The sequence below is a fragment of the Corvus kubaryi genome, unplaced genomic scaffold (genome assembly GCF_017639235.1).
Source record: "Corvus kubaryi isolate FWS band 111438036 unplaced genomic scaffold, C.kubaryi_AGA036_p1.0 37387, whole genome shotgun sequence".
NCBI classification, from domain to species: Eukaryota; Metazoa; Chordata; class Aves; order Passeriformes; family Corvidae; genus Corvus; species Corvus kubaryi.
The window spans coordinates 14,275,565-14,290,598 of NW_024581129.1; the positions used below are offsets into that span (position 1 = coordinate 14,275,565).

Below are 15,034 nucleotides of genomic sequence, written 5' to 3' on the forward strand. Positions count from 1 at the left end.
CCTGTGCCAGGGCCTGCCCACCCTCCCAGGAAGGAATTCCTTCCTTACATCCAGCCTTAATCTCTCCTCTTTTAGTTTAAATCCATTCTCTTTGTCCTGTCACTATCTGCACATGTAAGAAGACATTCTCCCTCTTTTCTCTAAGGCCTTTTGGAAGTGGCCCAAGGTATCCCAGCACTCCCACAGCCACCAGTGCCATGGCAAGGAAACGATGGGCTGTACAGTCTGAAGGTTTTAGGTCTCCCATCCTCTGAATTGTTAAATAAATGCATCCTGTGCAAATCAAGAGCCACATTGCCCAGTGGGAGGACATTTCCCAATCCCTGGAAGTGTCCAAGGCCAGGCTGGACGGGGCTTGGAGCAGCCTGGGATAGTGGAAGGTGTCCCTGCCCATGGGATGGGGTGGGATGGGATGGGCTTTAAGGCCCCTTCCAACCCAAATCTCTCCATGATTCCATGATTTTGTGACAAGGAGATGACTGTTGTGCTCCCTGCCTGTGCCACGGGCACAGCAAACCCTCAGGGAGAGGGTGGATGTGGCACCTGGGGACGTGGTTCAGTGGTGGCCTTGGCAGTGCTGGGGGAAAGGTTGGACTCGACGATCTGAGAGGGCTTTGCCAACCTAACCAACCCTAGAAATGCCTCAGGAAGGGGCTGAATCTACAGCTCACAAACTCTTCCCACCAAGCCCCAGCTCCCCACCTTCTGCAGCTCCTGGAGCTGCATCTCCAGCTTTGCCTTCTCCTCCCGCAGCCGATTCAGCTCCCGGGAGCTGTTTGTCAGCAGCTCTGGGTCCGTGATGGAGAAGTGGAGCTCGGCAGGGCCACAATCCACGGCACTGCTCCCCAGGGAGCGGATCTGCTCCCGCTGCAGCCTGTAACGAGCCACAGGGATCAGGCCCTCCTTTGGGTGACATCACTGAGCAGTTTGCTGCTCCTGAAGGTGCCACTCACTGGGACCTGCTGGTTCTGGCCACCTGTGAAGGACAAGTGGGAGACTTTCTGAGGGGAGCTTGTCCTAGAGCTATTTGTGGCTTTTATACCACAAGTATTTCTGCTGCTTCCCACAGCCCAAGCTGCCGAGAGAGCTGAGAGCACTGCAGGGACGGGCTGGGAGGTGGAGCTATTTGTGGTACCTCTGCATTTCCACACCATGCACCGTGGGATCCATCTCTCACCCTGCATTTTAAGTGGGAGGAACGTATGTGCAAAGCAGCTCCATGGGGTCTAGAGCACCCTGATGTGCAGCTGGAGGCAGCGTGATCCTGCATTGCCGGGAGCAGGGAGATAAATGTGCTTTGCAGATCCTCTCCTCCACCTGGGAGCTGTGTTTGCCTCTTTCTAGGGCAGAGGGCGGGTGCTACGGGGCTTTTCCACTTGGTCCTGAGGGAGGAGGTGGCTGAGATTTACCCATAGGCAATCAGCAGGTTCTCGTGCTTCTTGGCCAAGTCCTTCATGCGTTTCTTGTACCCACGTGCTGCCCGTGCCAGCTGCTCCTCCCGGGACTTGTAGGAAGCCCGGATATCCCTGAGCATGCTGTCCACAAAGTGCTTCATGGCAGCCTGGCCAGCCGGGACCTTGTCATGTCCTGTCACGCTGCTGGGTTTGCTGTCCATGTAGTTCTGTAAATGCACAGAGAGGGGAATCCAGGGGGAACAGCTTCCCAGTGCCAGAGGGCAGGGAATGGATGGGATATTGGGAAGGAATTGTTCCCTGGGAGGGTGGGCAGGCCCTGGCACAGGGTGCCCAGAGCAGCTGTGGCTGCCCCTGGATCCCTGGCAGTGTCCAAGGCCAGGCTGGACATTGGGGCTTGGAGCAGCCTGGGACAGTGGAAGGTGTCCTTGACCATGGCAGGGGAACTGAATGATCTATTCTGTCATTCTATGCCAGCCCCCCTCCGCACACAGATTTCCTGTATGGCCACACAAAATTATCTGTGAGCTTCTGCTGGGACTTTCCTGGTCAGATTACAGGGATTAAAAGACTCCTTTCTTTACTTATTTATTGGCAGCAGCCTACAAGAGGAGGGTGCCAGCATGGAGAGACCTGAGGGAACAGCTGGAGCTGTGCCAGGGGAGGTTTAGGCTGCATTTTAGGAAAAGACTCTTCCCCCAGTGGAAGAGCACTGCCCAGGCTCCCCAGGCAATGGTCCCGGCCCCAAGGCTGCCAGAGCTCCAGGAGTGCTTGGACAGCGCTGCCAGGGATGCCCAGGGTGGGGTTGTTGGGGTGTCTGTGCAGGGCCAGGGGCTGGATCCATGATCCTTGTAGGTCCTTTCCAGCTCAGGATATTCCATGGTTCTGTGACACCTCCCCAGGCCAGGAGAGCCCCGGGCTGGGGGTACCCACCGCCACATCCCTGATGTACTGCGCCAGCCGGGAGCGATATTCCTCGTTCAGCTCCTTCAGCCGGAGCTGCAGCCGGGAGTTCTCTGCCTCCACCTCCTGGAGCTGCCTCTGGGACGTGAGCAGCACCTGGCACAGCAAACAGAAACCCTGCTGCCCTGTCCTCTGGCCAAGGAGGGGGAGCTGAGACGCTCCATAAGAGCCCAGGGTCTTCATTTCCAGATATTTGGCTTCTCTAGAGCTGGGAAGGGCCTGGATTTTCAGAGGAACCCACTGGAAATGTTTATAATCCCTATTCCCCTGCTACCTTCTGTCATTTACCACCCCCCACCCCGGCGACTCCACCAACTCTTGCTGAAAACCAGCGAACAGAATTCCTCCCACCACCTTTGCAAGCAGCACTTCCACCACGTGCAGGGGGAAACTGCACGGGGAGAACCTCAGTGTGACGAGCTCCCTGGAGAGGGAGAGGTGTTGGAGCACCTGGATTCAAGGCATCCCAGGCCTGCCAGCTCGGGAGGAGCACACGGCAGCCGGATGAGGTGAGGGAAGCCCGTCCTCACCGCTGACTGCTCCGCCAGCCGGTGCCGGCTGTCCCCGATCGCTCCCTTCGCCTCCTGCAGCTCCTTCCCCAGTGCCAGCCTGGACACACAGGAAGAAGCTGGGTTTATTTTAACCCCCCAAACTCCTTCTCCATCCCTGGAAGTGTTCAAGGCCAGTTTGGACATTGGGGCTTGGAACAACCTGGGATAGTGGAAGGTGTCCCTGCCCATGGCAGGGGGTGGAATGGGATGAGCTTTAAGGTCCCTTCCAACCCAAACATTCCGGGATTCTGTGATTCTCCACAGGTCCAACACAGCCAGCTTTGGGAAGAAAATTGCTTTGGCATGACAGAAACCTCCCAGCAGCAGCTGCCAGCCCCCAAATGTGGGTCAAGCAGCGCCACAAAATCTCTCCCTGCTAAAGGTGAACACCCTCCGCAGCTCAGAGGGTTGAGTCCTGTAGTGTCCCTGCTGGGGCAGCCTTTCCTGGGACATCAACCCCATCCCAAGGTGATGGAAAACCCACTGTGGAGGTAAGGGCTGGGCTGGATTCATCTCTGGGCTGTCACACGTTTGCTATGTGTCACAGAGGATTTTCAAAGTGTCCCTAAACACCACCAACTTTAACCTGACAGCTGACTCTCTGAAGAGCCTTGAAAACATCAGGTGTTCCAGGCCTCACTTCTTCCAAGGGTGGATCATCATTCCTTCCCTGTAGCCCCCAAAGGCAGGCTGCCTCCTCCCCTGCTCCTGTGGATCAAATCCAGCTGCAACAAGTCCCACAAACACCTGGCCCAGCAGAGGGACGTGCCCCCAACACTCACACTCGCTCCTCCAGCTTCTGCTGCTGCTCATCGTGGGCTTTCTTCAGTTTTTCAAGCTCCACTTTTATGTGATCCTGGTTTCCAAGCAACTGAGGGACACAAGAAGAGGAAGATGAGGCAGAAGGCTGAGTGAAGAGAGGACAACGTGAGGAGAACCTCGAGCTGAGCGCTCGTCCAGCTGAGCAGGGACATGCTGAGGGAAGGACTGGTTTAACTGGGAGGGACTGGTGCCCTCTTGCATGGCAGGAATGGTGTGTGGTGTGCAGCCAGGGCACGTGGAGGTGCACACGTGTGGCTCTCCCGAGGGAAATGCTCACGTTGAGAGTCAGATTCCCAGCAGGAGCCGGCGGCGGAGCCCAAGCTGGTTTCACACGGGCTGCAGATGGGGAGGAGGCAGGGACCATCTCTGCGCTCTCAGTTTTGGGTGCTTCATCACCCCCAGCCTTCTCAAGTGCGAGAAAGAAGGAAAAAAAGTGTCCTCTGCACTTGTTGGCTTCTACACTCCTGTCTGTGTTCCCCCTGCTGGGCACGGACCCAGGGAATCACCTCTGCCCCCCTCAGCTCTGCCTGCACATCTGGAGTTATTTCCGTCTCGTTTTGCAACTGCGGAGTTTAAAAAAAGGATTTAAAATGAATCAAGGCATCAGCTGATCCACAGAACTCAAGTTAGCACCAGGAGGTGCCAGCCACGGTTGGAATCAATCCCCCCTCTGCTTCCCAAGGATCCAGCAGCAGACCCCCACACACTCACGTTTCTTTCCAGCTCCTGCTGCTCGTGTTCAGGGGCAGCTGCGTCTTCGGGCTGGTTTGGGGAGAGAGAGAAGAAGGGGCCTGGTAGATCCCTGTTCTCCAAGGGGCTGGTGGAAGGGCAGAGAGTCCCTTACCTTCCCCCTCCGAGCAGAGCGGGGATGTCCTGCTGCTCTCCCTCTTCGCAGCTCGGGGGAGGATTGCTGGGCTGAGCCAGCAGGGTGGGGGCTCTCTTTGGCCAGGCTGAGCAGCTCTTGGGTCAGCTCCTCATTCCTCATCACCTGCCAGGTCAAATGAGAACGAAAGAGCTTCTGAAATCCCCCTCTGGTCAGCACAGCCCTGCTGCTCCTGGAGTGTGCTCCAGGCAGACACCCCCTCCCATCCCCAAGTCGAGTTTTAATTTTAGTTCTGTCTCACATGTCCAAGGATACTGGTGATTTTCTGCTTCTCATGGCAGGGCATTGCCAGGCAGCAGGGCTATTCCCACTGAATATTATCCCTCTGCACATCTCACTCTCACACTCAAATCCAGGTCCCAGTGCCAGCCCTGGGCACAGCTCTGCCATCACCTCTCCAGGCCTCCAGCCCCCTCCTCGCCCCCACCCTGCACCCTCCAAGCAGCTTCCCAACACTTCAGGAATGTCTTTCCCTATGGAACAGCTTTGAACAGCACTGGGCTCCACAAGGCAAGGAGAAGTCTCCATCCATCCGTCTGTCCATCCATCCATCCATCCATCCATCCATCCATCCATCCCTCCATCCATCCATCATCCATCCATCCATCATCCATCATCCATCCATCCCTCCATCATCCATCCCTCCATCCATCATCCATCCCTCCATCCATCCATCCATCCATCCATCCCTCCATCATCCATCCCTCTATCCATCCCTCCATCCATCCCTCCATCCCTCCATCCATCCCTCCATCATCCATCCATCCATCCCTCCATCCATCATCCATCCATCCATCCCTCCCTGCATCCATCCCTCCATCCATCCCTCCACCCATCCCTCCATCCATCCCTCCATCATCCATCCATCCCTCCATCCCTCATCCATCCATCATCCATCCCTCCATCCCTCATCCCTCCATCCATCCATCCATCCATCCCTCCATCCATCCATCCATCCATCCATCCATCCATCCATCCCTCTGGGATGACATAATCCCAGTTGGCTTGGAATGCATCCCCCCAGCAGCAGCCAGCCCACAGCCCCGTGTAGGCAGCGAGATTCAAAGCAGCGCTGGTGTGAAGTGACACATTTCCAAAAGATGAAGAGGATCTGAATGAGAAAAGCTCTGTTACAGGTGATCTGGAAGGAGCACTGAGGGAATTCGTGTCTCCCAGGAGGGTTTCTGTGTAGATAACAAAGCTTTGATGGGGTTTATGACTGGGGACAAGCTTGAGTAATTGTTACCATGGCAGTGAATCGGGAGGATGGGAGGCAGAGGTCATCTGAGTCATCCGTGGAGAGAATAGCTTATCAAAAGATAGCACGGGGTGGGCTGGGGGAGAGCGAGGAGAAAGGAGGATGACAAAGAGGTGAGATATACAGCTGTGAAACCTGACAGCCCCGCAGAGACAGCCCGCTCGTTCCCCGGCCCGCAGCGATCCATCTGCAGCTGTCAGCCCTGACAATTTGATCACAGGGGTCACAAGGACCGGTTTGGCCAAAAAAACAAAAAACAAAAAAAGAGGCAACCCCCGGTTGGAGTTGGGCTTCGCTGCCTTCCCTGAGCTGCCGAGCCTGGCGTAGCTCCAGGGAAAACCCCGGCGTGGAACCCAGAGCGCGTTCGGGTCCCCTCCGGGGCTGCCGCCGCAGCCGGCGCGAGCCAGGGGGACAAAAGGAGAAGGAAACGGAGAGCGAGGAGAGGTCAGAGCCTTGAAAAGGAAGAATTTACAGCGAGCCAGAAAACAGGCTCCGAGTGCCTGCCTGGCATCTCCTGCGAGGCGCTTCCCAAGGGCTGGGCAAGGCCGGCTCCTGCGGCCGGACAGACCCAGCGCGATGTGTGAATCCCGCGGACAATGGAGCCGCGACAATTCAGAGGCTCCGACTGTTCCCCGGACAAGGGGCCGTGAATGAGCTCGCCGAGCTGCTCCTGAGCCAAGCAGCCATGACAACATATTGGCAAGGTCACAAGTAGCACTTGTAATTGGGAATGTGTAAAAGGTTCATTGTCTCCCCCAGAAGAGCGCCGGGGAAGGGGAGGGGGCAGAACCGCAGGCTGCTTTTCCCATTTCCTTTGGGAAAGTCCGCACTGGGAAAATAATGAGCAAGAGGCCCATGTCGCGACAAGTCCCAGGCTGCCAAGTCGGAGCCTCTCTGGCTTCAGGCAGGGATTTTTGGGAGTCGGAGCCAAGAAGCTGGGGTAAATTCCTCGGCATATGGAGGACATCCAAGGAATTCACCCCTGGCTTCTGGACCCGCTTCACCACTTCTTGGAGCAACCTTGTCTGGGGGAAGGTGTCCCATGGCTGGGGGTTGGAATGAGATGGGCTTTGAAGTCCCCTTCCAACCCAGAGCATTCCATGACTGTGTTTCTTCAGGATGCCCAGATAGGCACAAAACTGAATCCACGTGCTTTGACTCTCCGAAACATTCCAGGATCCATGTGAAAGCAGTGTGTTATTACCACTAAAACCTGCTAAACCCATCATTTAGAGACGTCAGCTGCCTGAAAATCCAATTTTTGACAGACATATTGCACCCCCTTGGGGACAAGAAGCAGCTGAGAGTGCTGATGGCTGAACTATTCCTCCCTGAGCCTGGCAGAACCGGGAGCAGAGCGGCTCTGCCTCGTGCTCCAGCGGGATCACGGGGTGGGATCACCCCCCTGCAAGAGCTGAGGTCGCATTCTTGTAAGAAATTCCCATTTCTCAGCTTCTGGGAGACAAATGAGCTCTCCACAAGGCTCACTAACTCACGGATGATCATTATCCTGTGTCCTGCTCTGCCAGAGACCATCCAGACACACTGGACCAAAGCAGCAGCTCCGCGTCTTCCCAGCACAGCTCGGCATGGAAAACCAGGTCACTGAGCTGAGGCAGCAAAACTATCTGCTGGGGGAGGGAGGGAGGGAGGGAGGCAGGAGGGTGTCACTCACTCCATCCAATTCAAAAAGGAGAAGCGGGAGGGGGGAGAGGGAGGGGACAGAGGAAGGGCTATTGAAGTAGCCAAAGAACTACACAAATCTGGGTCCGAAAGCCTCTGGTTCATCATTGCTAAGTTAGCAGTCAGTCTGTCTCTTAAGGAACCATCAGAAACTTGCTTGAATTCGGTGTTTTTATAAACTTGCCGACCTGAAAGCTGCCGGGCCCCTTCCCGCCGCCGCCCGAAATGAGAACGGCTCCAATCCATTCACGTGCGGGCTGCGCAAGCCAAGCAGAAAAAAAGGGAAACAAAGCGCGCTGGCAGCGCGGAGGGAGCGGCCCCGGGCAGCCCCGCCGTGACCTCCGGGCAGCGCCGTGGGGCCGCCGGGGAGCGGGAGGGCTCTGCCCGCGGGGTGCCGGGCGAGCAGCGGGTCAGCGAGGGCACAGCCCTGTCCCAGCACTGTCCCAGCACTGTCCCAGCTCTGTCCCAGCCCTGTCCCAGCTCTGTCCCAGCTCTGTCCCCAGCCCTGTCCCAGCCCTGTCCCAGCTCTGTCCCCAGCCCTGTCCCAGCTCTGTCCCAGCCCTGTCCCCAGCTCTGTCCCCAGCCCTGTCCCAGCTCTGTCCCCAGCCCTGTCCCAGCCCTGTCCCAGCTCTGTCCCCAGCTCTGTCCCCAGCTCTGTCCCAGCTCTGCCCTCAGCCCTGTCCCAGCTCTGTCCCCAGCTCTGTCCCCAGCCCTGTCCCAGCTCTGTCCCAGCTCTGTCCCCAGCCCTGTCCCAGCCCTGTCCCAGCTCTGTCCCAGCCCTGTCCCAGCCCTGTCCCCAGCTCTGTCCCAGCCCTGTCCCAGCTCTATCCCAGCCCTGTCCTGGCTCTGTCCCCAGCCCTGTCCCGGCTCTGTCCCCGCTGCGAGTGCAGGTCCTGCACACCCTGTGAGAAGGAGGCTCTGTTACATTAAATCCTTGGAGACAGTCCCATGGCTGGGCTGTGCCGTGTCACAGCTCAGAGGCTCCGGGTTGGACATGTCCTGGTCGTGTGTGCTGGGACCCTGAAACCCCCCCGTGCCCTGGGCTGAGCTCCAGCGTGGGCAGCAGGGGAGGGGGGGATTCTGCCCCTCTGCCCCCTCCACCTGCAGAGCTGCCCCAGCCCTGGGGCCAACAGCAGAGGGACGTGGAGCTGCTGGAGAGAGTCCAGGGGAGGCCACGGAGATGCCCCAAGGGCTGGAGCCCCTCTGCTCTGGAGCCAGGCTGGGAGAGCTGGGGGTGTTCACCTGGAGAGGAGAAGGCTCCAGGGAGAGCTCAGAGCCCCTTGCAGGGCCTAAAGAGGCTCCAGGAGAGCTGGAGAGGGACTGGGAACAAGGGATGGAGGGACAGGACACAGGGAATGGCTTCCCAGTGCCAGAGGGCAGGGCTGGATGGGATATTGGGAAGGAATTGTTCCCTGGGAGGGTGGGCAGGCCCTGGCACAGGGTGCCCAGAGCAGCTGTGGCTGCCCCTGGATCCCTGGCAGTGTCCCAGGCCAGGTTGGACACTGGGGCTTGGAGCAGCCTGGGACAGTGGAGGGTGTCTCTGCCATGGCAGGGGTGGCACTGGATGGTTTTTGTGGATTCAGTGGCCTTTGAGAGGTCCCCTCAACAAGAACCTTTGTACAATTGCATGAGAAGCCTCCCTGGACCTGAGCTGAGACAGGGATGCACAACCCAAAGCCAACCAAGGTACCTGCACAGCAGGGAAATGTGAGGTGGAGCTGGGATCCCTGGGATGAGCCCTGGGATGAGCTCTGTGGCCTCTCTCACCTCCTGGTCCAGCTCTCTGCCAAGGGCCAGGTAGTTGCTTTTCAGGATGATGAACTCCTCTGCCAGCTGCTGCCGGCTGCTCTCCAGGACCTGCAGGCGCTCCCGCAAGGAATCTCGCTCCTCCGTGACCCTGGCACTGCACAGCTCCAGCTCCTGCACTCGGGCCTCCAGGGCCTGGAGCTGCACAGGGGAGGCAGCAGGATTAGATGTGGCCCAGGCCAGCAGCAAGCACAGGGAGATGATTTGATGGGAGTTCCTGGGATCTGGGGACCTGGGGGGGGAGGGGGGGGGCGGAATTCAGCTCCATCTAAAGCTGGGAGAAGATGCCAAGCACAGCAAGGTGGGTGTGTAGGAGCTGCAGAGCTGGATGGAGGTACTGGCAGGGCTGAAATGGGCTAGTCCAAAACGTGGGTACCGTATTTTTCAGTTCGAAGTTCTGAGTCTCATAACGCTCCTTCATTTTGTTTGTCTCGATCTGGAGATCCACGAGGTCTTTGGAAATCTGGGAGAGAGGAAGGATTCGGTGAAGGCTGTGGATGGATTCTGAGGCCAGTGTGATGTTTTGAGCACAACACATCCCCCTCTAGAGGAGGAATTTCCCCCCAGATTTTCCACTGTGGCTCTACTGGCCTCACATGGCTTCACAGCTCAGTTCTCTCCAACTCCCAAAGTTTTACCTTCAGTTTTTCCTCTTCACTGAGGACCATCCTGCCTGGGAAATCTGTCTTGGAGCCAGGCAGCTTCCCCATCTCCTCCTGGGGGTCTCCAAGGTGGTGCATCCCCTCGTTCCTGTCCTCCAGCTGCACCTGCAGGCGCAGAGCAGCTCCGGCTGAGCCCTCCTCTCCCCCTGCCACCCTCCCACCATTACTGCTGGAAGAGCTCAGCACATCCAGCATTCCAGCCAGGCTTTCCAGCTGCCATTTCTCCCCTGTAGCTGGGATTTCCCTGGCAGAGCGCTGCTTCCATGACCTGGGAAGGGCTGTGGACCTTCATACCTGAATTTTCAGTCAGCGAGGCGCTCTGTCAGAGTACTCACAGTCTCATTCTCTGCAACAATCCCAAGATCCATGTGCTCAGAGGCCGGGATCTCTGCACAGAGTTGGGCAGGCAGCGGCTGAGAAGCCAAGGAAGGATCCGAGGATCTCTACGGAACGTCTCCCGGGAGGTCCAGCGCTGTTGCTACCAACTGTGGTTACCAGAGGGTGCGGCTTCCACCTCGGTTTTAAGGTGGCTCCAAATCTCACAGCCACCCTGGGAGCTGCTAGAGGGAGAGCAATGGCACTTCCCAGGAGGTTTCTGTATTCCCAGCTCAGCCCACAGCAGAGACTGGAACCAGCAGCTCAGGAGCACCCCCAGGGCAGCAATACTGCCAGTGAGGGGGTACCAGCCTTTGTCATGGACCGTTCCCAAACCTGGCTGTAGGTTTGGCCTCCAGCTCCTGTGCAGGGATATTCCAGCGCTTTAGGGGGCTGACAACAAAGAGGGAGAGTGACTTTTTCCATGGTGATAGAACAAGGGGAAAGATTTTAAAGTAACAGAGGAGAAATTTAGAATGAATAGAGAGCAGGGATGGATGGGATATTGGGAAGGAATTGTTCCCTGGGAGGGTGGGCAGGCCCTGGCACAGGGTGCCCAGAGCAGCTGTGGCTGCCCCTGGATCCCTGGCAGTGTCCAAGGCCAGGTTGGATGGGGCTTGGAGCAGCCTGGGACAGGGGAAGGTGTCCATGGCAGGGGGTGGAACTGGATGGGCTTTAAGGTCCCTTCCCACCCGAACCATTCCATGATTCCAAGGTCTGATCAACCTGTTAATTAACCCACTAATCCAACCACCTGCTCCGAGACCATCCCGTAGTATCCAGTTTGCTTCCAGGCAACTTTCCCTTGATCTCTGCAGCCCTCGAACCTCCTGTGCCAATGAGCTGCCCAAAAGGTCCCAGGATCTCCGAGTTCAGCCCCAGCTAAAAGACCTTTCCCAATTTATCCTTTCACATCAGAGATGCTGCGTGGAAAAACACGTTTTAAAGCAAAGCATGCACTGAAACAAGCCTGGATTAGCCCAGACTGCTAAATCCGGGCTGTGCTGGTCTGTGTGCTGCTGCTGGCTCCAAACTGGGACCTGCCAGGCTGGAATGGGACAAATCCCACAGCCCAAAGTTCTTGCAGAATCTCCAAGGTCAGAGTGAGGGTAGCAGGGAGTGCAGGGCAGAGTGGAGAAGCCTGGAAAACCTTGAAGAGGAGTAAAATCAGATGGACCAGGAGACCTTTAAAGGCCCCTTCCAACTCAAACTCTTCTGTGATTCTAAAATGAATTCCAGCTCTTAATCTCCTCATTTCAGGCTTATTATTGCTGCTATTTCTGTAGAGTGGGTGAGTTTAGGTAAGAATCTATCTCCCACAGAAGAAAAGCTTTGACAATATGATGTTCAAAAAAGCCCAGAGCTCTGAATAACTCCTTAGATCTGTCAGAGCTCAGGGGATGAGAGCGAGAGGGGCCATCCTGACAGCAGCCCCGTGACAAGCAGAGCTCCTCACCTGTTCCAGGCTGCCGGAGGAGACCCCAGAGCCCCTCAGGGAAGGTCCGCAGAGGCCAGACACAGGGGCTGAGCGTTTGGGGGGGCTCGGGGGAAGGAGAAAGCGAGCAAAGCCTGCAATTACGGCTTGTTTTTCTGCAAAAGAACTTAACAGACCTGAAGTAATTTTATTAAGGTAATGAAAGTGTTGATGAGAATTCACAGTCTCTTCACACCCAGCGCGGAGCCGAATTCACACCCGGCCCACGGCGCCGGGAGCTCGGGAGCCTCGGGGGGGGCTCGGGCGCACGGAGGAGCTGAGCAGCAACTCCACCCCCCGAGGGGTCCCAGCCCCACATGGACACCCCAAGGATGGGCACCTCCACCCCCCGGATGCTGTCCCGGACCCCGAGACCCCGGTTTGGGGGGGGAGCAGCCCCACCCGTCAGCTGGGGGCTCGCTGAGCCGCGGGGAGCCCGTCGCACCCGGCAGAGGGCAATTCCCGGGCGCAAACACGGCTTTGTGTCTGCGAACGCACCCGTGCCGCCACCAGGAAGGACAGCGACCGCTTTTCCCACGGGTTGGGAATACGAAGCCAATTTTGACCTGGGCAACACCACAAAAAAAAGCAGATTCGGGCTGAGAAATGAAGTTTTGGGGTGTCACTGCAGCTCGGAATCTCCAGCACCATTCCGGACTGAGCCACACAACCCCACCAGATCGAAATGCAAATCCCAGCTCTGTCCTGAGGGATTTTCACTCTTCTCGTCAGGGACACCTTGAGCACAGCCCCGGGAATGCAGCTTTGGGAGACGAAACCGCTCCCAAATCCAGGCGCTCCAGGGGCAGCTTTGGAGCGCGCAGCCGCCGGCCCGATCCCGCTGTGTGTTGTCAGCTCTCCCCAGCCCTGGCAGCCCTCGGCGGGGTCACACCCGACCCTGTGGCCCCGCAGGGGACCCCGAGCGGAGCAGGGGGAGCAGCCCCGCGCTCTCCGGAGCTCTCGGCAGGGCCGCACGGCGGTCGCGCAGTGACGGACTCCATCTGGTTTCCAGCGCCAGCAAAGGGAATTCGCGTCCGCTCCCGGATCTGACAAATTCCTCCTGGGATGCCGCTGGAGTACCCTGGCACCCGGGACGCGTGAGGTGCCACAGCCCAGGGATGGGGAATCCTCTGGGAGCCCGACTCCCACCGATCCCCCCCAACTCCTCTTTGTGTCCAACTTAAACCCACCCTCTTCCAGTTTAAAACCATCACCCTTTCTCCTGGCTTGAGGAAAAGCTTCTGTCACTTTTCCAAGCCCTCAGGCTGCCACAAGGCTTTCTCCAGGCTGGACAGCCCCAGGTCTCCCAGGCTGGAGAGGGGAGAGGAGGAGGGAGCTGAAGAACCTCTCCCAGCTCCCCCACAAAGAACAGGAAAGGTTCTTCCAGCCCCTGACCACCTCCATGGTCCCCTCTGGGTCCGCTCTGACCCATCCAGGCCTGCTCTGGCCCAGGATCCCAGGGTGGGATGTGTGTGTGCTCCAGGGGGGCTGAGGGGGAGAATCCTACCCTGCTGAACACCCCTCTGGTGATGCAGCCCCGGAGGTGCTGGGTTTGTGGGCTGCCAGCACCCACTGCCACCCCACGTCCCCTTTGTCACCCCTGGCATCTCCAGGGGCTTCCCTGCAGGACTGGAAGGAGGGTTGGGATGGGGCAGGCAGGGACACCCTGGCAGAAGGAGTGGGGTCATGGGCTTGTGATCACGGGCAGGAGGGAAGCCGGGGTCCCTCTGCCCCACTCTCACCCCATCGCTCCAGCCAGGCACCCCGAGGACCAGGCTGCTCCCTCCATCCAGCAGGAAGCTGATGTCCAGGTCTGCAGAGCTGACACAGAACATGGAAAATGCCTTTCCCCTCTCCCCACCCACCCTGGCACTGCCATCAGGATCAGCCCTGCTGATTAGGATCAGTCCTGCCATCAGGATCCCTCTGTTCACTCCTCCAGCCCAGTTCCACTCTGACAGCCACTGCTCTCCTGCCACTCCCTGCCTCCATTGCCTCCATATTCTCACTCCCAGGGCTCCTCTTCTCCCCACACCTCAGTGTTTGGGAATTGTCCCATCTGTGCTTCCAGCAATGGCCCTGGCCACCCTGAGTCATGTCTTGGGGACATCCTTGCCTCTCCCAGTCCAACCAGTCCGGCCAGGCTGTTGTTGGTGATGCGGTTCCGCGTGGCCACGTGGGCCACCAGGGTTTGGCATCCCTGGGAGCACCTTTCCCAACTTCCCACACGGGCTCTGCAGCCGTGGCAGGGCAGTAGGTGGCACTCAGAGATGCCCGTGGGGACCTTTGCCAGTAGCTGCCACCACTCCTTGGTGCCCATCTCCTGTAGCAGGGACCAGGATGACCAGAAAGGTGGGAGGTCAGTGAGCACCAGGCAAAGCACCACTCCTGGGGCTTGGTCCCTGCTGGTGTCCCCTGGAGAATGGCACAAGCTCTGTGGTGCTGGTGTCACCCCTCCCATCTTTATCGGGCACGTTTTTGGTCCTGAACGAGGAGCAGGAGTGCTGGTTGCTCTGGCAACGCGAGATGCTCTCCTCCAGACAGGGACAATATTTGGCAAGATTTGCTAAAAATACTCCCTAACTCAGCTGTGACAACGCCACACGTGTCACCTCCCTGCTCCCCTCAGGGCTCATTGGGCGGGTGCTGTCCCTGCCGGTGTCCAGAGTGTCCCTGGTCACTCACCCTGGCTGGGTGGGGACGGAGCAGGGATGTCCCGGGGTCCCACAGCAGATGTGGCCCAGCACTGTCCCCTCCCCAGTTCAGCCAGCCCAGGGACAGAACAGGGACAGCTGGTGGCATGTCCCACCCAAAGGCACTGGGAAGCTCCCTGGGGAGGGACCTGCAGGCACAGGGGGGCTGCTGGGGAAGGTAAATGATTCCTTAGAGTTTAAATAGGTTTTAAAACTACTTTTTTTATGATTTTGCTGCTTTTCCTAACACCATTACAGCCTTCTCCATGGCAACCAGGGGAGGGGCTCAGACTTTGGTCCCGGCCTGGGGAGTTTATCTGCTGGAGCTGGAGCAGTGGGGGGATCAGATGGGGGGGGTCCCCACATTGGCCAGGGGCACCCTGGGAAGGGGACACCCCCAAACCCAGGTCCCCGTGGTGGAGCTGTGGTTCCCTGGGCAGATGGGGGGGCCT

General features: G+C 58.1%; 2 protein-coding genes across 7 annotated transcripts in view; both read right to left on the minus strand.

Moving 5' to 3' along the window:
- FBXL16 (F-box and leucine rich repeat protein 16) overlaps positions 1-15,034 on the minus strand; it is a 30,089-nt gene that overhangs the window by 13,486 nt on the left and 1,569 nt on the right. The gene's annotated exons all lie outside the window — the stretch shown is intronic.
- On the minus strand, positions 645-10,928 carry CCDC78 (coiled-coil domain containing 78). Of its 6 annotated transcripts, none has more exons than XM_042036908.1 (11): positions 10,376-10,928; positions 10,017-10,145; positions 9,755-9,841; positions 9,340-9,519; positions 4,593-4,736; positions 4,460-4,510; positions 3,709-3,797; positions 2,906-2,984; positions 2,346-2,471; positions 1,410-1,621; positions 645-874 (listed from the first exon to the last, which is right to left on the minus strand). In XM_042036908.1, the coding sequence occupies exons 1-11, from the start codon at positions 10,406-10,408 to the stop codon at positions 661-663; spliced, it is 1,344 nt and encodes a 447-aa protein (XP_041892842.1). In that variant the 5' UTR covers positions 10,409-10,928; the 3' UTR covers positions 645-660. The 6 variants fall into 6 exon arrangements, with proteins under 6 accessions (XP_041892842.1, XP_041892844.1, XP_041892846.1 ...); XM_042036910.1 differs by having other exon boundaries at positions 10,335-10,928; XM_042036913.1 differs by having other exon boundaries at positions 773-1,264.